Source organism: Salvelinus alpinus, chromosome 24 (assembly GCF_045679555.1).
Source record: "Salvelinus alpinus chromosome 24, SLU_Salpinus.1, whole genome shotgun sequence".
NCBI lineage: Eukaryota > Metazoa > Chordata > Actinopteri > Salmoniformes > Salmonidae > Salvelinus > Salvelinus alpinus.
In genome coordinates this window covers 46,846,059-46,870,592 of record NC_092109.1, presented here as the reverse complement: position 1 = coordinate 46,870,592, position 24,534 = coordinate 46,846,059, and the positions used below count along the sequence as shown (strand labels likewise).

The following is a 24,534-nucleotide window of genomic DNA, read 5'->3' as shown; positions in this document are numbered from 1 at the left end:
TTGTGTGTAATATCAGAATGACAAAAAATGGGATATTAAGATTGCCGTTTAAGGTCTACTATGTGATACAGCTTCCTGCACAGTTAATTTATCAGGTCCATACCCATTATATAGAGTTAATACAGCTATCAGGTCCATACCCATTATATAGAGTTAATACAGCTATCAGGTCCATACCCATTATATAGAGGTAATACAGCTATCAGGTCCATACCCAGTATATAGAGGTAATACAGCTATCAGGTCCATACCCAGTATATAGAGGTAATACAGCTATCAGGTCCATACCCAGTATATAGAGGTAATACAGCTGTCAGGTCCATACCCAGTATATAGAGGTAATACAGCTATCAGGTCCATACCCATTATATAGAGTTAATACAGCTATCAGGTCCATACCCATTATATAGAGGTAATACAGCTATCAGGTCCATACCCAGTATATAGAGGTAATACAGCTATCAGGTCCATACCCATTATATAGAGGTAATACAGCTATCAGGTCCATACCCATTATATAGAGGTAATACAGCTATCAGGTCCATACCCAGTATATAGAGTTAATACAGCTATCAGGTCCATACCCATTATATAGAGTTAATACAGCTATCAGGTCCATACCCATTATATAGAGGTAATACAGCTATCAGGTCCATACCCATTATATAGAGGTAATACAGCTATCAGGTCCATACCCATTATATAGAGTTAATACAGCTATCAGGTCCATACCCAGTATATAGAGTTAATACAGCTATCAGGTCCATACCCATTATATAGAGGTAATACAGCTATCAGGTCCATACCCAGTATATAGAGGTAATACAGCTATCAGGTCCATACCCAGTATATAGAGGTAATACAGCTATCAGGTCCATACCCATTATATAGAGGTAATACAGCTATCAGGTCCATACCCATTATATAGAGTTAATACAGCTATCAGGTCCATACCCATTATATAGAGTTAAAACAGCTATCAGGTCCAAACCCAGTATATAGAGGTAATACAGCTATCAGGTCCATACCCATTATATAGAGTTAAAACAGCTATCAGGTCCAAACCCAGTATATAGAGGTAATACAGCTATCAGGTCCATACCCATTATATAGAGGTAATACAGCTATCAGGTCCATACCCAGTATATAGAGGTAATACAGCTATCAGGTCAATACCCATTATATAGAGTTAATACAGCTATCAGGTCCATACCCATTATATAGAGTTAAAACAGCTATCAGGTCCAAACCCAGTATATAGAGGTAATACAGCTATCAGGTCCATACCCATTATATAGAGGTAATACAGCTATCAGGTCCATACCCAGTATATAGAGTTAATACAGCTATCAGGTCCATACCCATTATATAGAGGTAATACAGCTATCAGGTCCATACCCAGTATATAGAGGTAATACAGCTATCAGGTCCATACCCATTATATAGAGTTAATACAGCTATCAGGTCCATACCCATTATATATAGTTAAAACAGCTATCAGGTCCAAACCCAGTATATAGAGGTAATACAGCTATCAGGTCCATACCCATTATATAGAGGTAATACAGCTATCAGGTCCATACCCAGTATATAGAGGTAATACAGCTATCAGGTCCATACCCATTATATAGAGGTAATACAGCTATCAGGTCCATACCCATTATATAGAGTTAATACAGCTATCAGGTCCATACCCATTATATAGAGGTAATACAGCTATCAGGTCCATACCCATTATATAGAGTTAATACAGCTATCAGGTCCATACCCATTATATAGAGGTAATACAGCTATCAGGTCCATACCCATTATATAGAGGTAATACAGCTATCAGGTCCATACCCAGTATATAGAGGTAATACAGCTATCAGGTCCATACCCAGTATATAGAGGTAATACAGCTATCAGGTCCATACCCATTATATAGAGGTAATACAGCTATCAGGTCCATACCCAGTATATAGAGGTAATACAGCTATCAGGTCCATACCCAGTATATAGAGGTAATACAGCTATCAGGTCCATACCCAGTATATAGAGGTAATACAGCTATCAGGTCCATACCCAGTATATAGAGGTAATACAGCTATCAGGTCCATACCCAGTATATAGAGGTAATACAGCTATCAGGTCCATACCCAGTATATAGAGGTAATACAGCTATCAGGTCCATACCCAGTATATAGAGGTAATACAGCTATCAGGTCCATACCCAGTATATAGAGGTAATACAGCTATCAGGTCCATACCCAGTATATAGAGGTAATACAGCTATCAGGTCCATACCCATTATATAGAGGTAATACAGCTATCAGGTCCATACCCATTATATAGAGTTAATACAGCTATCAGGTCCATACCCAGTATATAGAGGTAATACAGCTATCAGGTCCATACCCAGTATATAGAGGTAATACAGCTATCAGGTCCATACCCAGTATATAGAGGTAATACAGCTATCAGGTCCATACCCAGTATATAGAGGTAATACAGCTATCAGGTCCATACCCAGTATATAGAGGTAATACAGCTATCAGGTCCATACCCAGTATATAGAGGTAATACAGCTATCAGGTCCATACCCAGTATATAGAGGTAATACAGCTATCAGGTCCATACCCATTATATAGAGGTAATACAGCTATCAGGTCCATACCCAGTATATAGAGGTAATACAGCTATCAGGTCCATACCCAGTATATAGAGGTAATACAGCTATCAGGTCCATACCCAGTATATAGAGGTAATACAGCTATCAGGTCCATACCCAGTATATAGAGGTAATACAGCTATCAGGTCCATACCCAGTATATAGAGGTAATACAGCTATCAGGTCCATACCCAGTATATAGAGGTAATACAGCTATCAGGTCCATACCCAGTATATAGAGGTAATACAGCTATCAGGTCCATACCCATTATATAGAGGTAATACAGCTATCAGGTCCATACCCATTATATAGAGTTAATACAGCTATCAGGTCCATACCCAGTATATAGAGGTAATACAGCTATCAGGTCCATACCCAGTATATAGAGGTAATACAGCTATCAGGTCCATACCCAGTATATAGAGGTAATACAGCTATCAGGTCCATACCCAGTATATAGAGTTAATACAGCTATCAGGTCCATACCCATTATATAGAGGTAATACAGCTATCAGGTCCATACCCAGTATATAGAGGTAATACAGCTATCAGGTCCATACCCATTATATAGAGGTAATACAGCTATCAGGTCCATACCCAGTATATAGAGGTAATACAGCTATCAGGTCCATACCCAGTATATAGAGTTAATACAGCTATCAGGTCCATACCCAGTATATAGAGGTAATACAGCTATCAGGTCCATACCCATTATATAGAGTTAATACAGCTATCAGGTCCATACCCATTATATAGAGGTAATACAGCTATCAGGTCCATACCCATTATATAGAGTTAATACAGCTATCAGGTCCATACCCATTATATAGAGGTAATACAGCTATCAGGTCCATACCCAGTATATAGAGGTAATACAGCTATCAGGTCCATACCCATTATATAGAGGTAATACAGCTATCAGGTCCATACCCATTATATAGAGTTAATACAGCTATCAGGTCCATACCCATTATATAGAGTTAATACAGCTATCAGGTCCATACCCAGTATATAGAGGTAATACAGCTATCAGGTCCATACCCAGTATATAGAGGTAATACAGCTATCAGGTCCATACCCAGTATATAGAGTTAATACAGCTATCAGGTCCATACCCATTATATAGAGGTAATACAGCTATCAGGTCCATACCCAGTATATAGAGGTAATACAGCTATCAGGTCCATACCCAGTATATAGAGGTAATACAGATATCAGGTCCATACCCATTATATAGAGTTAAAACAGCTATCAGGTCCATACTCAGTATATAGAGGTAATACAGCTATCAGGTCCATACCCATTATATAGAGTTAATACAGCTATCAGGTCCATACCCATTATATAGAGGTAATACAGCTATCAGGTCCATACCCATTATATAGAGTTAATACAGCTATCAGGTCCATACCCATTATATAGAGTTAATACAGCTATCAGGTCCATACCCAGTATATAGAGTTAATACAGCTATCAGGTCCATACCCAGTATATAGAGGTAATACAGCTATCAGGTCCATACCCAGTATATAGAGGTAATACAGCTATCAGGTCCATACCCAGTATATAGAGTTAATACAGCTATCAGGTCCATACCCATTATATAGAGGTAATACAGCTATCAGGTCCATACCCAGTATATAGAGGTAATACAGCTATCAGGTCCATACCCAGTATATAGAGGTAATACAGATATCAGGTCCATACCCATTATATAGAGTTAAAACAGCTATCAGGTCCATACTCAGTATATAGAGGTAATACAGCTATCAGGTCCATACCCATTATATAGAGTTAATACAGCTATCAGGTCCATACCCATTATATAGAGGTAATACAGCTATCAGGTCCATACCCAGTATATAGAGGTAATACAGCTATCAGGTCCATACCCATTATATAGAGTTAATACAGCTATCAGGTCCATACCCATTATATAGAGTTAAAACAGCTATCAGGTCCAAACCCAGTATATAGAGGTAATACAGCTATCAGGTCCATACCCATTATATAGAGGTAATACAGCTATCAGGTCCATACCCATTATATAGAGGTAATACAGCTATCAGGTCCATACCCATTATATAGAGTTAATACAGCTATCAGGTCCATACCCAGTATATAGAGTTAACACAGCTATCAGGTCCATACCCAGTATATAGAGTTAATACAGCTATCAGGTCCATACCCAGTATATAGAGGTAATACAGCTATCAGGTCCATACCCAGTATATAGAGGTAATACAGCTATCAGGTCCATACCCATTATATAGAGTTAATACAGCTATCAGGTCCATACCCATTATATAGAGGTAATACAGCTATCAGGTCCATACCCATTATATAGAGGTAATACAGCTATCAGGTCATACCCATTATATAGAGTTAATACAGCTATCAGGTCCATACCCAGTATATAGAGGTAATACAGCTATCAGGTCCATACCCAGTATATAGAGGTAATACAGCTATCAGGTCATACCCATTATATAGAGTTAATACAGCTATCAGGTCCATACCCAGTATATAGAGTTAATACAGCTATCAGGTCCATACCCATTATATAGAGTTAATACAGCTATCAGGTCCATACCCAGTATATAGAGTTAATACAGCTATCAGGTCCATACCCATTATATAGAGGTAATACAGCTATCAGGTCCATACCCAGTATATAGAGGTAATACAGCTATCAGGTCCATACCCAGTATATAGAGTTAATACAGCTATCAGGTCCATACCCATTGTATAGAGTTAATACAGCTATCAGGTCCATACCCATTATATAGAGTTAATACAGCTATCAGGTCCATACCCATTATATAGAGGTAATACAGCTATCAGGTCCATACCCAGTACCCGAAGATCCCGGTGCGCGTGTAGGTCGTCTGGATATCTCTGATGAAGGGGACATGAACCTGCTTAGAGAAGACCAAAAGAAGCAGCCCCTGAAGCCTCACTGAAGATACCTTGTGGGGGGGGAAGAAAGGGATGGAAGAGAGAGAAAGCGAAAGAGAAGGGGGAGGATGAGAGATACAGAAAGAAGACGAGAGAAGGAGAGACAGAGGGAAAGGAATAAAGAAAGAAAATGGAGAGTGTGATCACGAAAGGTAAACAACTGGATGGGATTTGAGCAGATCTGACCTGTTACAGAAATACTAGACAGAGAAAAAGGGCCCAGATCTGACCTGTTACATAAATACTAGACAGAGATAAAGGGCCCTGATCTGACCTGTTACATAAATACTAGACAGAGATAAAGGGCCCTGATCTGATCTGGCCCTGATCTAACCTGTTACAGAAATACTAGACAGAGATAAAGGCCCCTGATCTGACCTGTTACATAAATACTAGACAGAGATAAAGGGCCCTGATCTGACCTGTTACATAAATACTAGACAGAGATAAAGGGCCCTGATCTGACCTGTTACATAAATACCAGACAGAGATAAAGGGCCCTGATCTGACCTGTTACATAAATACCAGACAGAGATAAAGGGCCCTGATCTGACCTGTTACATAAATACTAGACAGAGATAACGGGCCCTGATCTGACCTGTTACATAAATCCCAGACAGAGATAAAGGGCCCTGATCTGACCTGTTACATAAATACCAGACAGAGATAAAGGGCCCTGATCTGACCTGTTACATAAATACTAGACAGAGATAAAGGGCCCTGATCTGAGCTGTTACATAAATACTAGACAGAGATAAAGGGCCCTGATCTGACCTGTTACATATATACTAGACAGAGATAAAGGGCCCTGATCTGACCTGTTACATAAATACTAGACAGAGATAAAGGGCCCTGATCTGACCTGTTACATAAATACCAGACAGAAATAAAGGGCCCTGATCTGACCTGTTACATAAATACTAGACAGAGATAAAGGGCCCTGATCTGACCTGTTACATAAATACTAGACAGAGATAAAGGGCCCTGATCTGACCTGTTACATAAATACTAGACAGAGATAAAGGGCCCTGATCTGACCTGTTACATAAATACTAGACAGAGATAAAGGGCCCTGATCTGACCTGTTACATAAATACTAGACAGAGATAAAGGGCCCTAATCTGACCTGTTACATAAATACTAGACAGAGATAAAGGGCCCTGATCTGACCTGTTACATAAATACTAGACAGAGATAAAGGGCCCTGATCTGACCTGTTACATAAATACTAGACAGAGATAAAGGGCCCTGATCTGACCTGTTACATAAATACTAGACAGAGATAAAGGGCCCTAATCTGACCTGTTACATAAATACTAGACAGAGATAAAGGGCCCTGATCTGACCTGTTACATAAATACTAGACAGAGATAAAGGGCCCTGATCTGACCTGTTACATAAATACTAGACAGAGATAAAGGACCCTGATCTGAACTGACCTGTTACATACATACTACACAGAGATAAAGGACCCTTATCTGACCTGTTACATATATACTAGACAGAGATAAAGGACCCTGATCTGAACTGACCTGTTACATACATACTACACAGAGATAAAGGACCCTGATCTGACCTGTTACATATATACTAGAAAGAGATAAAGGGCCCTGATCTGACCTGTTACATAAATACTAGACAGAGATAAAGGGCCCTGATCTGACCTATTACATAAATACCAGACAGAGATAAAGGGCCCTGATCTGATCTGACCTGTTACATAAATACTAGACAGAGATAAAGGGCCCTGATCTGACCTGTTACATAAATACTAGACAGAGATAAAGGGCCCTGATCTGACCTGTTACAGAAATACCAGACAGAGATAAAGGGCCCTGATCTGACCTGTTACATAAATCCCAGACAGAGATAAAGGGCCCTGATCTCACCTGTTACATAAATACTAGACAGAGATAAAGGGCCCTGATCTGACCTGTTACATAAATACTAGACAGAGATAAAGGGCCCTGATCTGACCTGTTACATAAATACCAGACAGAGATAAAGGGCCCTGATCTGATCTGACCTGTTACATAAATACTAGACAGAGATAAAGGGCCCTGATATGACCTGTTACATAAATACTAGACAGAGATAAAGGGCCCTGATCTGACCTGTTACATAAATACCAGACAGAGATAAAGGGCCCTGATCTGACCTGTTACATAAACACTAGACAGAGATAAAGGGCCCCGATCTGACCTGTTACATAAATACCAGACAGAGCTAAAGGGCCCCGATCTGACCTGTTACATAAATACCAGACAGAGATAAAGGGCCCTGATCTGACCTGTTACATAAATACTAGACAGAGATAAAGGGACCTGATCTGACCTGTTACATAAATACTAGACAGAGATAAAGGGCCCTGATCTGACCAGTTACATAAATACCAGACAGAGATAAAGGGCCCTGATCTGATCTGACCTGTTACATAAATACTAGACAGAGATAAAGGGCCCTGATCTGAGCTGTTACATAAATACTAGACAGAGATAAAGGGCCCTGATCTGACCTGTTACATATATACTAGACAGAGATAAAGGGCCCTGATCTGACCTGTTACATAAATACTAGACAGAGATAAAGGGCCCTGATCTGACCTGTTACATAAATACCAGACAGAAATAAAGGGCCCTGATCTGACCTGTTACATAAATACTAGACAGAGATAAAGGGCCCTGATCTGACCTGTTACATAAATACTAGACAGAGATAAAGGGCCCTGATCTGACCTGTTACATAAATACTAGACAGAGATAAAGGGCCCTGATCTGACCTGTTACATAAATACTAGACAGAGATAAAGGGCCCTGATCTGACCTGTTACATAAATACTAGACAGAGATAAAGGGCCCTAATCTGACCTGTTACATAAATACTAGACAGAGATAAAGGGCCCTGATCTGACCTGTTACATAAATACTAGACAGAGATAAAGGGCCCTGATCTGACCTGTTACATAAATACTAGACAGAGATAAAGGGCCCTGATCTGACCTGTTACATAAATACTAGACAGAGATAAAGGGCCCTAATCTGACCTGTTACATAAATACTAGACAGAGATAAAGGGCCCTGATCTGACCTGTTACATAAATACTAGACAGAGATAAAGGGCCCTGATCTGACCTGTTACATAAATACTAGACAGAGATAAAGGACCCTGATCTGAACTGACCTGTTACATACATACTACACAGAGATAAAGGACCCTTATCTGACCTGTTACATATATACTAGACAGAGATAAAGGACCCTGATCTGAACTGACCTGTTACATACATACTACACAGAGATAAAGGACCCTGATCTGACCTGTTACATATATACTAGACAGAGATAAAGGGCCCTGATCTGACCTGTTACATAAATACTAGACAGAGATAAAGGGCCCTGATCTGACCTGTTACATAAATACCAGACAGAGATAAAGGGCCCTGATCTGATCTGACCTGTTACATAAATACTAGACAGAGATAAAGGGCCCTGATCTGACCTGTTACATAAATACTAGACAGAGATAAAGGGCCCTGATCTGACCTATTACATAAATACTAGACAGAGATAAAGGGCCCTGATCTGACCTGTTACATAAATACTAGACAGAGATAAAGGGCCCTGATCTGACCTGTTACATAAATACTAGACAGAGATAAAGGGCCCTGATCTGACCTGTTACATAAATACTAGACAGAGATAAAGGGCCCTGATCTGACCTGTTACAGAAATACCAGACAGAGATAAAGGGCCCTGATCTGACCTGTTACATAAATCCCAGACAGAGATAAAGGGCCCTGATCTCACCTGTTACATAAATACTAGACAGAGATAAAGGGCCCTGATCTGACCTGTTACATAAATACTAGACAGAGATAAAGGGCCCTGATCGGACCTGTTACATAAATACCAGACAGAGATAAAGGGCCCTGATCTGATCTGACCTGTTACATAAATACTAGACAGAGATAAAGGGCCCTGATATGACCTGTTACATAAATACTAGACAGAGATAAAGGGCCCTGATCTGACCTGTTACATAAATACCAGACAGAGATAAAGGGCCCCGATCTGACCTGTTACATAAACACTAGACAGAGATAAAGGGCCCCGATCTGACCTGTTACATAAATACCAGACAGAGCTAAAGGGCCCCGATCTGACCTGTTACATAAATACCAGACAGAGATAAAGGGCCCTGATCTGACCTGTTACATAAATACTAGACAGAGATAAAGGGCCCTGATCTGACCTGTTACATAAATACTAGACAGAGATAAAGGGCCCTGATCTGACCTATTACATAAATACTAGACAGAGATAAAGGGCCCTGATCTGACCTGTTACATAAATACTAGACAGAGATAAAGGGCCCTGATCTGACCTGTTACATAAATACTAGACAGAGATAAAGGGCCCTGATCTGACCTGTTACATAAATACTAGACAGAGATAAAGGGCCCTGATCTGACCTGTTACAGAAATACCAGACAGAGATAAAGGGCCCTGATCTGACCTGTTACATAAATCCCAGACAGAGATAAAGGGCCCTGATCTCACCTGTTACATAAATACTAGACAGAGATAAAGGGCCCTGATCTGACCTGTTACATAAATACTAGACAGAGATAAAGGGCCCTGATCGGACCTGTTACATAAATACCAGACAGAGATAAAGGGCCCTGATCTGATCTGACCTGTTACATAAATACTAGACAGAGATAAAGGGCCCTGATATGACCTGTTACATAAATACTAGACAGAGATAAAGGGCCCTGATCTGACCTGTTACATAAATACCAGACAGAGATAAAGGGCCCCGATCTGACCTGTTACATAAACACTAGACAGAGATAAAGGGCCCCGATCTGACCTGTTACATAAATACCAGACAGAGCTAAAGGGCCCCGATCTGACCTGTTACATAAATACCAGACAGAGATAAAGGGCCCTGATCTGACCTGTTACATAAATACTAGACAGAGATAAAGGGCCCTGATCTGACCTGTTACATAAATACTAGACAGAGATAAAGGGCCCTGATCTGACCTGTTACATAAATACCAGACAGAGATAAAGGGCCCTGATCTGATCTGTTACATATATACTAGACAGAGATAAAGGGCCCTGATCTGACCAGTTACATAAATACCAGACAGAGATAAAGGGCCCTGATCTGATCTGACCTGTTACATAAATACTAGACAGAGATAAAAGGCCCTGATCTGACCTGTTACATAAATACTAGACAGAGATAAAGGGCCCTGATCTGACCTGTTACAAAAATACTAGACAGAGATAAAGGGCCCTGATCTGACCTATTACATAAATACTAGACAGAGATAAAGGGCCCTGATCTGACCTGTTACATAAATACTAGACAGAGATAAAGGGCCCTGATCTGACCTGTTACAGAAATACCAGACAGAGATAAAGGGCCCTGATCTGACCTGTTACATATATACTAGACAGAGATAAAGGGCCCTGATCTGACCTGTTACATAAATACTAGACAGAGATAAAGGGCCCTGATCTGACCTGTTACATAAATACTAGACAGAGATAAAGGGCCCTGATCTGACCTGTTACAGAAATACCAGACAGAGATAAAGGGCCCTGATCTGACCTGTTACATAAATACTAGACAGAGATAAAGGGCCCTGATCTGACCTGTTACATAAATACTAGACAGAGATAAAGGGCCCTGATCTGACCTGTTACATAAATACTAGACAGAGATAAAGGGCCCTGATCTGACCTGTTACATAAATACTAGACAGAGATAAAGGGCCCTGATCTGACCTGTTACATAAATACTAGACAGAGATAAAGGGCCCTGATCTGACCTGTTACATAAATACCAGACAGAGATAAAGGGCCCTGATCTGATCTGACCTGTTACATAAATACTAGACAGAGATAAAGGGCCCTGATATGACCTGTTACATAAATACTAGACAGAGATAAAGGGCCCTGATCTGACCTGTTACATAAATACCAGACAGAGATAAAGGGCCCCGATCTGACCTGTTACATAAACACTAGACAGAGATAAAGGGCCCCGATCTGACCTGTTACATAAATACCAGACAGAGCTAAAGGGCCCCGATCTGACCTGTTACATAAATACCAGACAGAGATAAAGGGCCCTGATCTGACCTGTTACATAAATACTAGACAGAGATAAAGGGACCTGATCTGACCTGTTACATAAATACTAGACAGAGATAAAGGGCCCTGATCTGACCAGTTACATAAATACCAGACAGAGATAAAGGGCCCTGATCTGATCTGACCTGTTACATAAATACTAGACAGAGATAAAGGGCCCTGATCTGAGCTGTTACATAAATACTAGACAGAGATAAAGGGCCCTGATCTGACCTGTTACATATATACTAGACAGAGATAAAGGGCCCTGATCTGACCTGTTACATAAATACTAGACAGAGATAAAGGGCCCTGATCTGACCTGTTACATAAATACCAGACAGAAATAAAGGGCCCTGATCTGACCTGTTACATAAATACTAGACAGAGATAAAGGGCCCTGATCTGACCTGTTACATAAATACTAGACAGAGATAAAGGGCCCTGATCTGACCTGTTACATAAATACTAGACAGAGATAAAGGGCCCTGATCTGACCTGTTACATAAATACTAGACAGAGATAAAGGGCCCTGATCTGACCTGTTACATAAATACTAGACAGAGATAAAGGGCCCTAATCTGACCTGTTACATAAATACTAGACAGAGATAAAGGGCCCTGATCTGACCTGTTACATAAATACTAGACAGAGATAAAGGGCCCTGATCTGACCTGTTACATAAATACTAGACAGAGATAAAGGGCCCTGATCTGACCTGTTACATAAATACTAGACAGAGATAAAGGGCCCTAATCTGACCTGTTACATAAATACTAGACAGAGATAAAGGGCCCTGATCTGACCTGTTACATAAATACTAGACAGAGATAAAGGGCCCTGATCTGACCTGTTACATAAATACTAGACAGAGATAAAGGACCCTGATCTGAACTGACCTGTTACATACATACTACACAGAGATAAAGGACCCTTATCTGACCTGTTACATATATACTAGACAGAGATAAAGGACCCTGATCTGAACTGACCTGTTACATACATACTACACAGAGATAAAGGACCCTGATCTGACCTGTTACATATATACTAGACAGAGATAAAGGGCCCTGATCTGACCTGTTACATAAATACTAGACAGAGATAAAGGGCCCTGATCTGACCTGTTACATAAATACCAGACAGAGATAAAGGGCCCTGATCTGATCTGACCTGTTACATAAATACTAGACAGAGATAAAGGGCCCTGATCTGACCTGTTACATAAATACTAGACAGAGATAAAGGGCCCTGATCTGACCTATTACATAAATACTAGACAGAGATAAAGGGCCCTGATCTGACCTGTTACATAAATACTAGACAGAGATAAAGGGCCCTGATCTGACCTGTTACATAAATACTAGACAGAGATAAAGGGCCCTGATCTGACCTGTTACATAAATACTAGACAGAGATAAAGGGCCCTGATCTGACCTGTTACAGAAATACCAGACAGAGATAAAGGGCCTTGATCTGACCTGTTACATAAATCCCAGACAGAGATAAAGGGCCCTGATCTCACCTGTTACATAAATACTAGACAGAGATAAAGGGCCCTGATCTGACCTGTTACATAAATACTAGACAGAGATAAAGGGCCCTGATCGGACCTGTTACATAAATACCAGACAGAGATAAAGGGCCCTGATCTGATCTGACCTGTTACATAAATACTAGACAGAGATAAAGGGCCCTGATATGACCTGTTACATAAATACTAGACAGAGATAAAGGGCCCTGATCTGACCTGTTACATAAATACCAGACAGAGATAAAGGGCCCCGATCTGACCTGTTACATAAACACTAGACAGAGATAAAGGGCCCCGATCTGACCTGTTACATAAATACCAGACAGAGCTAAAGGGCCCCGATCTGACCTGTTACATAAATACCAGACAGAGATAAAGGGCCCTGATCTGACCTGTTACATAAATACTAGACAGAGATAAAGGGCCCTGATCTGACCTGTTACATAAATACTAGACAGAGATAAAGGGCCCTGATCTGACCTGTTACATAAATACCAGACAGAGATAAAGGGCCCTGATCTGATCTGTTACATATATACTAGACAGAGATAAAGGGCCCTGATCTGACCAGTTACATAAATACCAGACAGAGATAAAGGGCCCTGATCTGATCTGACCTGTTACATAAATACTAGACAGAGATAAAAGGCCCTGATCTGACCTGTTACATAAATACTAGACAGAGATAAAGGGCCCTGATCTGACCTGTTACAAAAATACTAGACAGAGATAAAGGGCCCTGATCTGACCTATTACATAAATACTAGACAGAGATAAAGGGCCCTGATCTGACCTGTTACATAAATACTAGACAGAGATAAAGGGCCCTGATCTGACCTGTTACAGAAATACCAGACAGAGATAAAGGGCCCTGATCTGACCTGTTACATATATACTAGACAGAGATAAAGGGCCCTGATCTGACCTGTTACATAAATACTAGACAGAGATAAAGGGCCCTGATCTGACCTGTTACATAAATACTAGACAGAGATAAAGGGCCCTGATCTGACCTGTTACAGAAATACCAGACAGAGATAAAGGGCCCTGATCTGACCTGTTACATAAATACTAGACAGAGATAAAGGGCCCTGATCTGACCTGTTACATAAATACTAGACAGAGATAAAGGGCCCTGATCTGACCTGTTACATAAATACTAGACAGAGATAAAGGGCCCTGATCTGACCTGTTACATAAATACTAGACAGAGATAAAGGGCCCTGATCTGACCTGTTACATAAATACTAGACAGAGATAAAGGGCCCTGATCTGACCTGTTACATAAATACTAGACAGAGATAAAGGGCCCTGATCTGACCTGTTACATAAATACTAGACAGAGATAAAGGGCCCTGATCTGACCTGTTACATAAATACTAGACAGAGATAAAGGGCCCTGATCTGACCTGTTACATAAATACTAGACAGAGATAAAGGGCCCTGATCTGACCTGTTACATAAATACTAGACAGAGACTAAGGGCCCTGTGTGTGTTTTCTCAACCTGCAACAGGACCACAATGAGAACCAACTCAGGCCTCCTATTGTTTTCTCACAACTCACTGGTGCAGCACACGCACGCACACGCGCGCACGCACGCACGCACGCACGCACGCACGCACACACACACACACACACACACACACCCCCCCCTACCTTGATGTATCCTCTATTGGCCAGTGTGTTCATCAGTAGGTGGCTCCAGGAGTCTTCTACCAGCAGGTCTGACAGAAACCGCAGAGGAGCTGCATTTACCTCCTGAAGACTGACACACACACACACACACACACACACACACACACACACACACACACACACACACACACACACACACACACACACACACACACACACACACACACACACATATACACTTTAATAAACATAGACTTATGTACAGTAAACACACAGATTTACACTCAACATCCAATAGCTATCCATTAGACATGATCTTACCCAATCACGTAGAGGTCTGTGGCAGGCTGAGCATCCAGCTGTAGCAAGGAAGTGACATCACCAGGAGGCTCTGCTGTCGCCACATTCCATGTGACCATGTGCAGCCTATCAGAAACAAGCAGAAAGTAGAGAGAGAGAAATATCAACAAACGGTATATTTCTAGCCTTAGAACGCAGCCTTAGAACCCATCCTTAGAACCCATCCTTAGAACCCATCCTTAGAACCCATCCTTAGAACCCATCCCTAGAACCCATCCCTAGAACCCATCCTTAGAACCCATCCTTAGAACCCATCCCTAGAACGCAGCCTTAGAACCCATCCTTAGAACCCATCCTTAGAACCCATCCTTAGAACCCATCCCTAGAACCCATCCCTAGAACCCATCCTTAGAACCCATCCTTAGAACCCATCCCTAGAACCCATCCTTAGAACCCAGCCTTGGAACCCAGCTTTTGAACACATCCTTAGAACCCATCCATATAACCCAACCTTAGAACCCATCCTTAGAACCCACCCTTAGAACCCATCCTTAGAACCCATATTTAGAACCCAGCCTTAGAACCCGGCCTTAGAACCCATCCTTAGAACCCAGCTTTAGAACCCATCTGTAGAACCCAGCCGTAGAACCCAGCCTTAGAACCCAGCTTTAGAACCCAGCTTTCGAACCCACCTGTAGAACCCAGCCTTAGAACCCAGCTTTAGAACGCAGACTTAGAACCAGTGAGACTTAGGACCAGGAGTACTGGGCAGAGTCCAAACAGGCCTGAAAATAACCCTGTGTGTGTCTCTCTCTCTCTGGGTGTTTGCACATGTGTGTCTCTCTCTCTCTGGGTGTTTGCACATGTGTGTGTCTCTCTCTCTGGGTGTTTGTACATGTGTGTGTCTCTCTCTCTGGGTGTTTGCACATGTGTGTGTCTCTCTCTCTGGGTGTTGTATGTGTGTGTGCACCTGAAGGTGTCTCGGGGCCTGATGCGTCCACAGAGCTGAAAGGCTTCATCCAGAGTGCGGGACAGTTCCTCGTTAGCCTCGTCATCAGAGCTCAGGTCCTCTACACAGGTCAGCAGCTGGGACAGGCGCTGTCGGAGCAGCAGTCTACCCTTTGACCCCTGGGACGCCGTGCTGGAGGTGCTGTCTGACCTCACACGACTCCCGACCCCCGACGCAACCCCGTCAGACATACACAGTGCATCCATCGCCATTTCAATTGACTCAGATATAGCGAGATCAGACTGTAAAGTGTGTTTCTCTCTCTGAGTGATAGCAGAGCAGAGAGATTGGTTGGTGAGATGGGAGCGATACAGTCCGGAGAACAAGAGAACGAAGGGAAGAGAAAAGTCTTCCAGTGGAGGGATAATCAGCTCTGACAGACTGGTTCTGTCTTCTTCTCTGACTGATGGTCCAGAGGCAGCTACCTTACTGAGGTCTCCAGCTGCTAGATGGTTAGCTTCATGTTAAACCAACGATGCAGGTACTCCACTCAGAGCAGCGGCTCCTCTTTTTCTTCAGGTCCTCTTCGTATCGTTCACAAACAGCAGACCTGGCCTCCCATAGAACCCAGTCTGTGATTCTTTTGCTTCTTGTTGATTGGCTTGCTAGTGGATTCCTCCTGGCAGCAAACTGTCAGTCTCAGTTGGAGGTTTTAATCTTCTGAGATGATCTAATCTGGGTTGTCTTCCAGGAGATGCTCCCTCAGAAGAGTTGGCCTTGGTCCAGAATGAACTTTACAGTCTGCTGCCTTAATGTCCTGTCCTCTGTGTGTCCTGTTCTCTTTCTGTCCTGTCCTCAGTGTGTCCTGTCCTCCGTGTGTCCTGTCCTCTTTCTGTCCTGTCCTCAGTGTGTCTTGTCCTACGTGTCTGTGTGCGTCTGGTTTGCTGGCCCGAGTGACTGGGCGACTCACTGAGAGCGACAGAGTTTTGGGGACGCAGGCGAACGAGTGACGGAGAGAAAGAGTGAGATTAGGAAAATAATCTGGGGCTGTGGAGAGCCACGTGAAAAGGTGTGTGTGTGTGTGTGTGTGTGTGTGTGTGTGTGTGTGTGTGTGTGTGTGTGTGTGTGTGTGTGTGTGTGTGTGTGTGTGTGTGTGTGTGTGTGTGTGTGTGTGTGTGTGTGTGTGTGATCCACCATCACAGAGGGTATTGTTTCAGGATTTAGGCAACACTAGAGTGACGTCACACCCTGTAAGAGTTTTAATATTAATGCTTCACTCTACTCATTAACACTGACAACTGTTACTACTATGGACCAATAGAGAGTGAGAGAGATTTTTTGATTATTGCAAAAAATATATATACATACCTACAGTGGGGAGAACAAGTATTTGATACACTGACAATTTTGCAGGTTTTCCTACTTACAAAGCATGTAGAGGTCTGTAATTTTTATCATAGGTACACTTCAACTGTGAGAGAAGGAATCTAAAACAAAAATCCAGAAAATCACATTGTATGATTTTTAATTAATTAATTTGCATTTTATTGCATGACATAAGTATTTGATACATCAGAAAAGCAGAACTGAATATTTGGTACAGAAACCTTAGTTTGCAATTACAGAGATCATACGTTTCCTGTAGTTCTTGACCAGGTTTGCACACACTGCAGCAGGGATTTTGGCCCACTCCTCCATACAGACCTTCTCCAGATCCTTCAGGTTTCGGGGCTGTCGCTGGGCAATACGGACTTTCGGCTCCCTCCAAAGATTTTCTATTGGGTTCAGGTCTGGAGACTGGCTAGGCCACTCCAGGACCTTGAGATGCTTCTTACGGAGCCACTCCTTAGTTGCCCTGGCTGTGTGTTTCGGGTCGTTGTCATGCTGGAAGACCCAGCCACGACCCATCTTCAATGCTCTTACTGAGGGAAGGAGGTTGTTGGTCAAGATCTCGCGATACATGGCCCCATCCATCCTCCCTTCAATACGGTGCAGTCGTCCTGTCCCCTTTGCAGAAAAGCATCCCCAAAGAATGATGTTTCCACCTCCATGCTTCACGGTTGGGATGGTGTTCTTGGGGTTGTACTCATCCTTCTATTCCTCCAAACACGGCGAGTGGAGTTTAGAGCAAAAAGCTCTATTTTTGTCTCATCAGACCACATGACCTTCTCCCATTCCTCCTCTGGATCATCCAGAGGCAAACTTCAGACGGGCCTGGACATGCGCTGGCTTGAGCAGGGGGACCTTGCGTGCGCTGCAGGATTTTAATCCATGACGGCGTAGTGTGTTACTAATGGTTTTCTTTGAGACTGTGGTCCCAGCTCTCTTCAGGTCATTGACCAGGTCCTGCCGTGTAGTTCTGGGCTGATCCCTCACATTCCTCATGATCATTGATGCCCCACGAGGTGAGATCTTGCATGGAGCCCCAGACCGAGGGTGATTGACCGTCATCTTGAACTTCTTCCATTTTCTAATAATTGTGCCAACAGTTGTTGCCTTCTCACCAAGCTGCTTGGCTATTGTCCTGTAGCCCATCCCAGCCTTGTACAGGTCTACAATTTATCCCTGATGTCCTTACACAGCTCTCTGGTCTTGGCCATTGTGGAGAGGTTGGAGTCTGTTTGATTGAGTGTGTGGACAGGTGTCTTTTATACAGGTAACGAGTTCAAACAGGTGCAGTTAATACAGGTAATGAGTGGAGAACAGGAGGGCTTCTTAAAGAAAAACTAACAGGTCTGTGAGAGCCGGAATTCTTACTGGTTGGTAGGTGATCAAATACTTATGTCATGCAATAAAATGCAAATTAATTACTTAAAAATCATACAATGTGATTTTCTGGATTTTTGTTTTAGATTCCGTCTCTCACAGTTGAAGTGTACCTATGATAAAAATGACAGACCTCTACATGCTTTGTAAGTAGGAAAACCTGCAAAATCGGCAGTGTATCAAATACTTGTTCTCCCCACTGTATACCCCATAATGACAAAGCGAAAAAAGGGTTTTAGACATTTTTGCTAATTTATTACAAATAAAATACAGGAATATCTTATTTACATAAGTCTTACAAAAACAAGTAGTGATGAAGTCAATCTCTCTTCCACGTTGAGCCAGGAGAGATTGACATGCATGTTATTAATGATAGCTCTGTGTACTTTTAAGGGCCAGACATGCTAACCTGTTCTGAGCCAATTGCAGTTTTCCAAAGTCCCTCTGTGGCACCTGACCACATGACTGAACAGTAGTCCAGGTGCAACAAAACCAGGGCCTGTAGGACCTGCCTTGTTGATAGTGTTGTTAAGGTAGAAACTAGGGCCTGTAGGAGCTGCCTTGTTGATAGTGTTGTTAAGAAGGCAGAAACTAGGGCCTGTAGGACCTGCCTTGTTGATAGTGCTGTTAAGAAGGTAGAAACTAGGGCCTGTAGGACCTGCCTTGTTGATAGTGCTGTTAAGAAGGTAGAAACTAGGGCCTGTAGGACCTGCCTTGTTGATAGTGTTGTTAAGAAGGTAGAAACTAGGGTCTGTAGGACCTGCCTTGTTGATAGTGTTGTTAAGAAGGTAGAAACTAGGGCCTGTAGGACCTGCCTTGTTGATAGTGTTGTTAAGAAGGTAGAAACTAGGGCCTGTAGGACCTGCCTTGTTGATAGTGTTGTTAAGAAGGTAGAAACTAGGGCCTGTAGGACCTGCCTTGTTGATAGTGTTGTTAAGAAGGTAGAGACTAGGGCCTGTAGGACCTGCCTTGTTGATAGTGCTGTTAAGAAGGTAGAAACTAGGGTCTGTAGGACCTGCCTTGTTGATAGTGTTGTTAAGAAGGTAGAAACTAGGGCCTGTAGGACCTGCCTTGTTGATAGTGCTGTTAAGAAGGTAGAAACTAGGGCCTGTAGGACCTGTCTTGTTGATAGTGCTGTTAAGAAGGTAGAAACTAGGGCCTGTAGGACCTGTCTTGTTGATAGTGTTGTTAAGAAGGTAGAAACTAGGGCCTGTAGGACCTGTCTTGTTGATAGTGCTGTTAAGAAGGTAGAAACTAGGGCCTGTAGGACCTGCCTTGTTGATAGTGCTGTTAAGAAGGTAGAAACTAGGGCCTGTAGGACCTGCCTTGTTGATAGTGTTGTTAAGAAGGTAGAAACTAGGGCCTGTAGGACCTGCCTTGTTGATAGTGTTGTTAAGAAGGTAGAAACTAGGGCCTGTAGGACCTGCCTTGTTGATAGTGTTGTTAAGAAGGTAGAAACTAGGGCCTGTAGGACCTGCCTTGTTGATAGTGCTGTTAAGAAGGTAGAAACTAGGGCCTGTAGGACCTGTCTTGTTGATAGTGTTGTTAAGAAGGCAGAGCATCGCTTGTTTATGGATAGACTTCTCCCCATCTTAACTACTGTTGTATCAATATGTTATGACCATGACAGTTTAAAATCCAGGGTTACTCCAAGCAGTTTAATCACCTCAATTCACTCAATTTCCACATTCTTCACTACGAGATGTACTGTAGATGAGGTTTAGGGTTTAGTGAATGATTTGTCCCAAATTCAATGCTTTTAGTTTTGGAAATATTTAGGACTTACTTATTCCTTGCCACCCATTCTGAAACTAACTGCAGCTCTTTGTTAAGTGTTGCAGTCATTTCTGTCGCTGTAGTAGCTGACGTGTTGAGTCATCCGCATACACAGACACACTGATTGAAAAAAGCAAGTGGCCTAAACAGCTACCCTGGGGAATACCTGCTTCTACCTGGATTACGTTGGAGAGGCTTCAGTAACCCACTTGGAGCAACCCTCTCCTCTACCCCTCCCTTCCTCTCCTCTACCTCTTCTATACCCCCTGCTTCCTCTCCTCTACCCCTCCTTCCTCTCCTCTACCCCTCCTTCCTCTCCTCTACCTCTCCTCTACCCCTCCCTTCCTCTCATCTACCTCTTCTATACCCCCTGCTTCCTCTCCTCTACCCCTCCTTCCTCTCCTCTACCCCTCCTTCCTCTCCTCTACCTCTCCTCTACCCCTCCCTTCCTCTCCTCTACCTCTTCTATACCCCCTGCTTCCTCTCCTCTACCCCTCCCTTCCTCTCCTCTACCTCTTCTATACCCCCTGCTTCCTCTCCTCTACCCCTCCTTCCTCTCCTCTTCCTCTCCTCTACCCCTCCTTCCTCTCCTCTAACTCTCCTATACCCCTCCTTCCTCTCCTCTACCTCTCCTCTACCCCTCCCTTCCTCTCCTCTACCTCTCCTCTACCCCTCCCTTCCTCTCCTCTACCTCTCCTCTACCCCTCCTTCCTCTCCTCTACCTCTCCTTCCTCTCCTCTACCTCTCCTATACCCCTCCTTCCTCTCCTCTACCTCTCCTCTACCCCTCCCTTCCTCTCCTCTACCTCTCCTATACCCCTCCCTTCCTCCCCTCTACCCCTCCCTTCCTCTCCTCTACCTCTCCTCTACCCCTCCCTTCCTCTCCTCTACCTCTCCTATACCCCTCCTTCCTCTCCTCTACCTCTCCTTCCTCTCCTCTACCTCTCCTATACCCCTCCTTCCTCTCCTCTACCTCTCCTCTACCCCTCCCTTCCTCTCCTCTACCTCTCCTATACCCCTCCCTTCCTCTCCTCTACCCCTCCCTTCCTCTCCTCTACCTCTCCTATACCCCTCCCTTCCTCTCCTCTACCTCTTCTATACCCCCTGCTTCCTCTCGTCTACCCCTCCCTTCCTCTCCTCTACCTCTTCTATACCCCCTGCTTCCTCTCCTCTACCCCTCCCTTCCTCTCCTCTACCTCTTCTATACCCCCTGCTTCCTCTCCTCTACCCCTCCCTTCCTCTCCTCTACCTCTTCTATACCCCCTGCTTCCTCTCCTCTACCCCTCCTTCCTCTCCTCTACCTCTCCTATACCCCTCCCTCCTCTCCTCTTCCTCTCCTCTACCCCTCCTTCCTCTCCTCTACCTCTCCTCTACCCCTCCCTTCCTCTCCTCTACCTCTTCTATACCCCCTAATTCCTCTCCTCTACCCCTCCTTCCTCTCCTCTACCTCTCCTATACCCCTCCCTCCCTCCTCTCCTCTACCTCTCCTTCCTCTCCTCTACCTCTCCTATACCCCTCCTTCCTCTCCTCTACCTCTCCTCTACCCCTCCCTTCCTCTCCTCTACCTCTCCTATACCCCTCCCTTCCTCCCCTCTACCCCTCCCTTCCTCTCCTCTACCTCTCCTCTACCCCTCCCTTCCTCTCCTCTACCGCTCCTATACCCCTCCTTCCTCTCCTCTACCTCTCCTTCCTCTCCTCTACCTCTCCTATACCCCTCCTTCCTCTCCTCTACCTCTCCTCTACCCCTCCCTTCCTCTCCTCTACCTCTCCTATACCCCTCCCTTCCTCTCCTCTACCCCTCCCTTCCTCTCCTCTACCTCTCCTATACCCCTCCCTTCCTCTCCTCTACCTCTTCTATACCCCCTGCTTCCTCTCGTCTACCCCTCCTCTTCCTCTCCTCTACCTCTTCTATACCCCCTGCTTCCTCTCCTCTACCCCTCCCTTCCTCTCCTCTACCTCTTCTATACCCCCTGCTTCCTCTCCTCTACCCCTCCCTTCCTCTCCTCTACCTCTTCTATACCCCCTGCTTCCTCTCCTCTACCCCTCCTTCCTCTCCTCTACCTCTCCTATACCCCTCCCTCCTCCCCTCTTCCTCTCCTCTACCCCTCCTTCCTCTCCTCTACCTCTCCTATACCCCTCCCTCCTCTCCTCTTCCTCTCCTCTACCCCTCCTTCCTCTCCTCTACCTCTCCTCTACCCCTACCTTCCTCTCTTCTACCTCTTCTATACCCCCTAATTCCTCTCCTCTACCCCTCCTTCCTCTCCTCTACCTCTCCTATACCCCTCCCTCCTCTCCTCTTCCTCTCCTCTACCCCTCCTTCCTCTCCTCTACCTCTCCTATACCCCTCCTTCCTCTCCTCTACCTCTCCTATACCCCTCCTTCCTCTCCTCTACCTCTCCTATACCCCTCCTTCCTCTCCTCTACCTCTCCTCTACCCCTCCTTCCTCTCCTCTACCCCTCCTTCCTCTCCTCTACCCCTCCTTCCTCTCCTCTACCTCTCCTATACCCCTCCTTCCTCTCCTCTTCCTCTCCTCAACCCTTCCTTCCTCTCTTCTACCCCTCCTTCCTCTCCTCTACCCCTCCTTCCTCTCCTCTACCTCTCCTCTACCCCTCCTTCCTCTCCTCTACCTCTCCTCTACCCCTCCTTCCTCTCATCTACCTCTCCTCTACCCCTTTTCTTCCCCCCGCTCTACCTCCCACTCTACCCTCCCTGCTCTGTTTGTAACACTGTCACATGGAGACTGTTAAACACACATTCTTTACCTTCTCTGATCTGCTCTGGTCAGAGGTTGATGAGGGTTGATTAATGTACTATAACGGATTGTTACAGAACTCTTGTAGAACTAAAACCATCTTAACATTCTGTAGTCTGACGGTTCCATTCGCCGTTCAGCTTTAAGCTCCTTCCAGAGGGAGGTTGGGTAACTCTAAATCAGGTCTATTAGACTGGCGGTTGGCGGGGGCCCCAGATACACCAGAGCGTTGCTCTTTAATAGAGAGAGAGAGAGAGAGAGCAGCCGATGTGAGCTCAGGGAGGCGAATGTTGCGTCTCTCCACGATTGCCGTCGCAAGAAAGCCCACACTAGCGAAGAAACTTCATGAGGAGTTTGTATCAGAGGTTTGTTTTTAGGGAACAACTTCAATCCAATGAATGGACTTCATTTGTGACGAGAGGGGAGGGATACAACACTTATTGACATGATTGAAAAACAAGCTTCGTTAAAAAAATAAATGTGTTATTTTCTCCTCTGATTTGAATCCAAACAGATCACTCCGTGTCCCTACACCCCACCACTATATTCAGTCATCATTAGTACAGATCACTCCGTGTCCCTACACCCCACCACTATATTCAGTCATCATCAGTACAGATCACTCCGTGTCCCTACACCCCACCACTATATTCAGTCATCATCGGTACAGATCACTCCGTGTCCCTACACCACTATATTCAGTCATCATTAGTACAGATCACTCCGTTTCCCTACACCCCACCACTATATTCAGTCATCATCAGTACAGATCACTCCGTGTCCCTACACCGCACCACTATATTCAGTCATCATTAGTACAGATCACTCCGTGTCCCTACACCCCACCACTATATTCAGTCATCATCGGTACAGATCACTCCGTGTCCCTACACCACTATATTCAGTCATCATTAGTACAGATCACTCCGTGTCCCTACACCCCACCACTATATTCAGTCATCATCAGTACAGATCATTCCTGTGATGTCGGAGTTTTTTAGATAAATTGAAAGATAGCTTTGCAACAAGATTTGGTGAGTTTACGTCCCTACAGAGGTGGGT

At 43.8% G+C, this 24,534-nt stretch overlaps 1 protein-coding gene across 2 annotated transcripts in view; it reads right to left on the bottom strand.

Moving 5' to 3' along the window:
- Positions 1 to 24,534, bottom strand: part of LOC139551663 (inositol polyphosphate 5-phosphatase K-like) — a 71,798-nt gene that overhangs the window by 31,398 nt on the left and 15,866 nt on the right. Inside the window, exons 1-4 of one of the 2 annotated variants that reach the window (XM_071362942.1) lie at positions 16,200 to 17,107; positions 15,251 to 15,355; positions 14,951 to 15,059; positions 5,504 to 5,620 (exon numbers count right to left, since the gene is read on the bottom strand). In XM_071362942.1, coding sequence (XP_071219043.1) covers positions 5,504 to 5,620; positions 14,951 to 15,059; positions 15,251 to 15,355; positions 16,200 to 16,450 — 582 coding nt within the window. In that variant the 5' untranslated portion in view covers positions 16,451 to 17,107. Of the gene's footprint in view, positions 1 to 5,503; positions 5,621 to 14,950; positions 15,060 to 15,250; positions 15,356 to 16,199; positions 17,108 to 24,534 lie in introns of those variants that run through there. The other variant, XM_071362941.1, reaches the window with a different exon arrangement.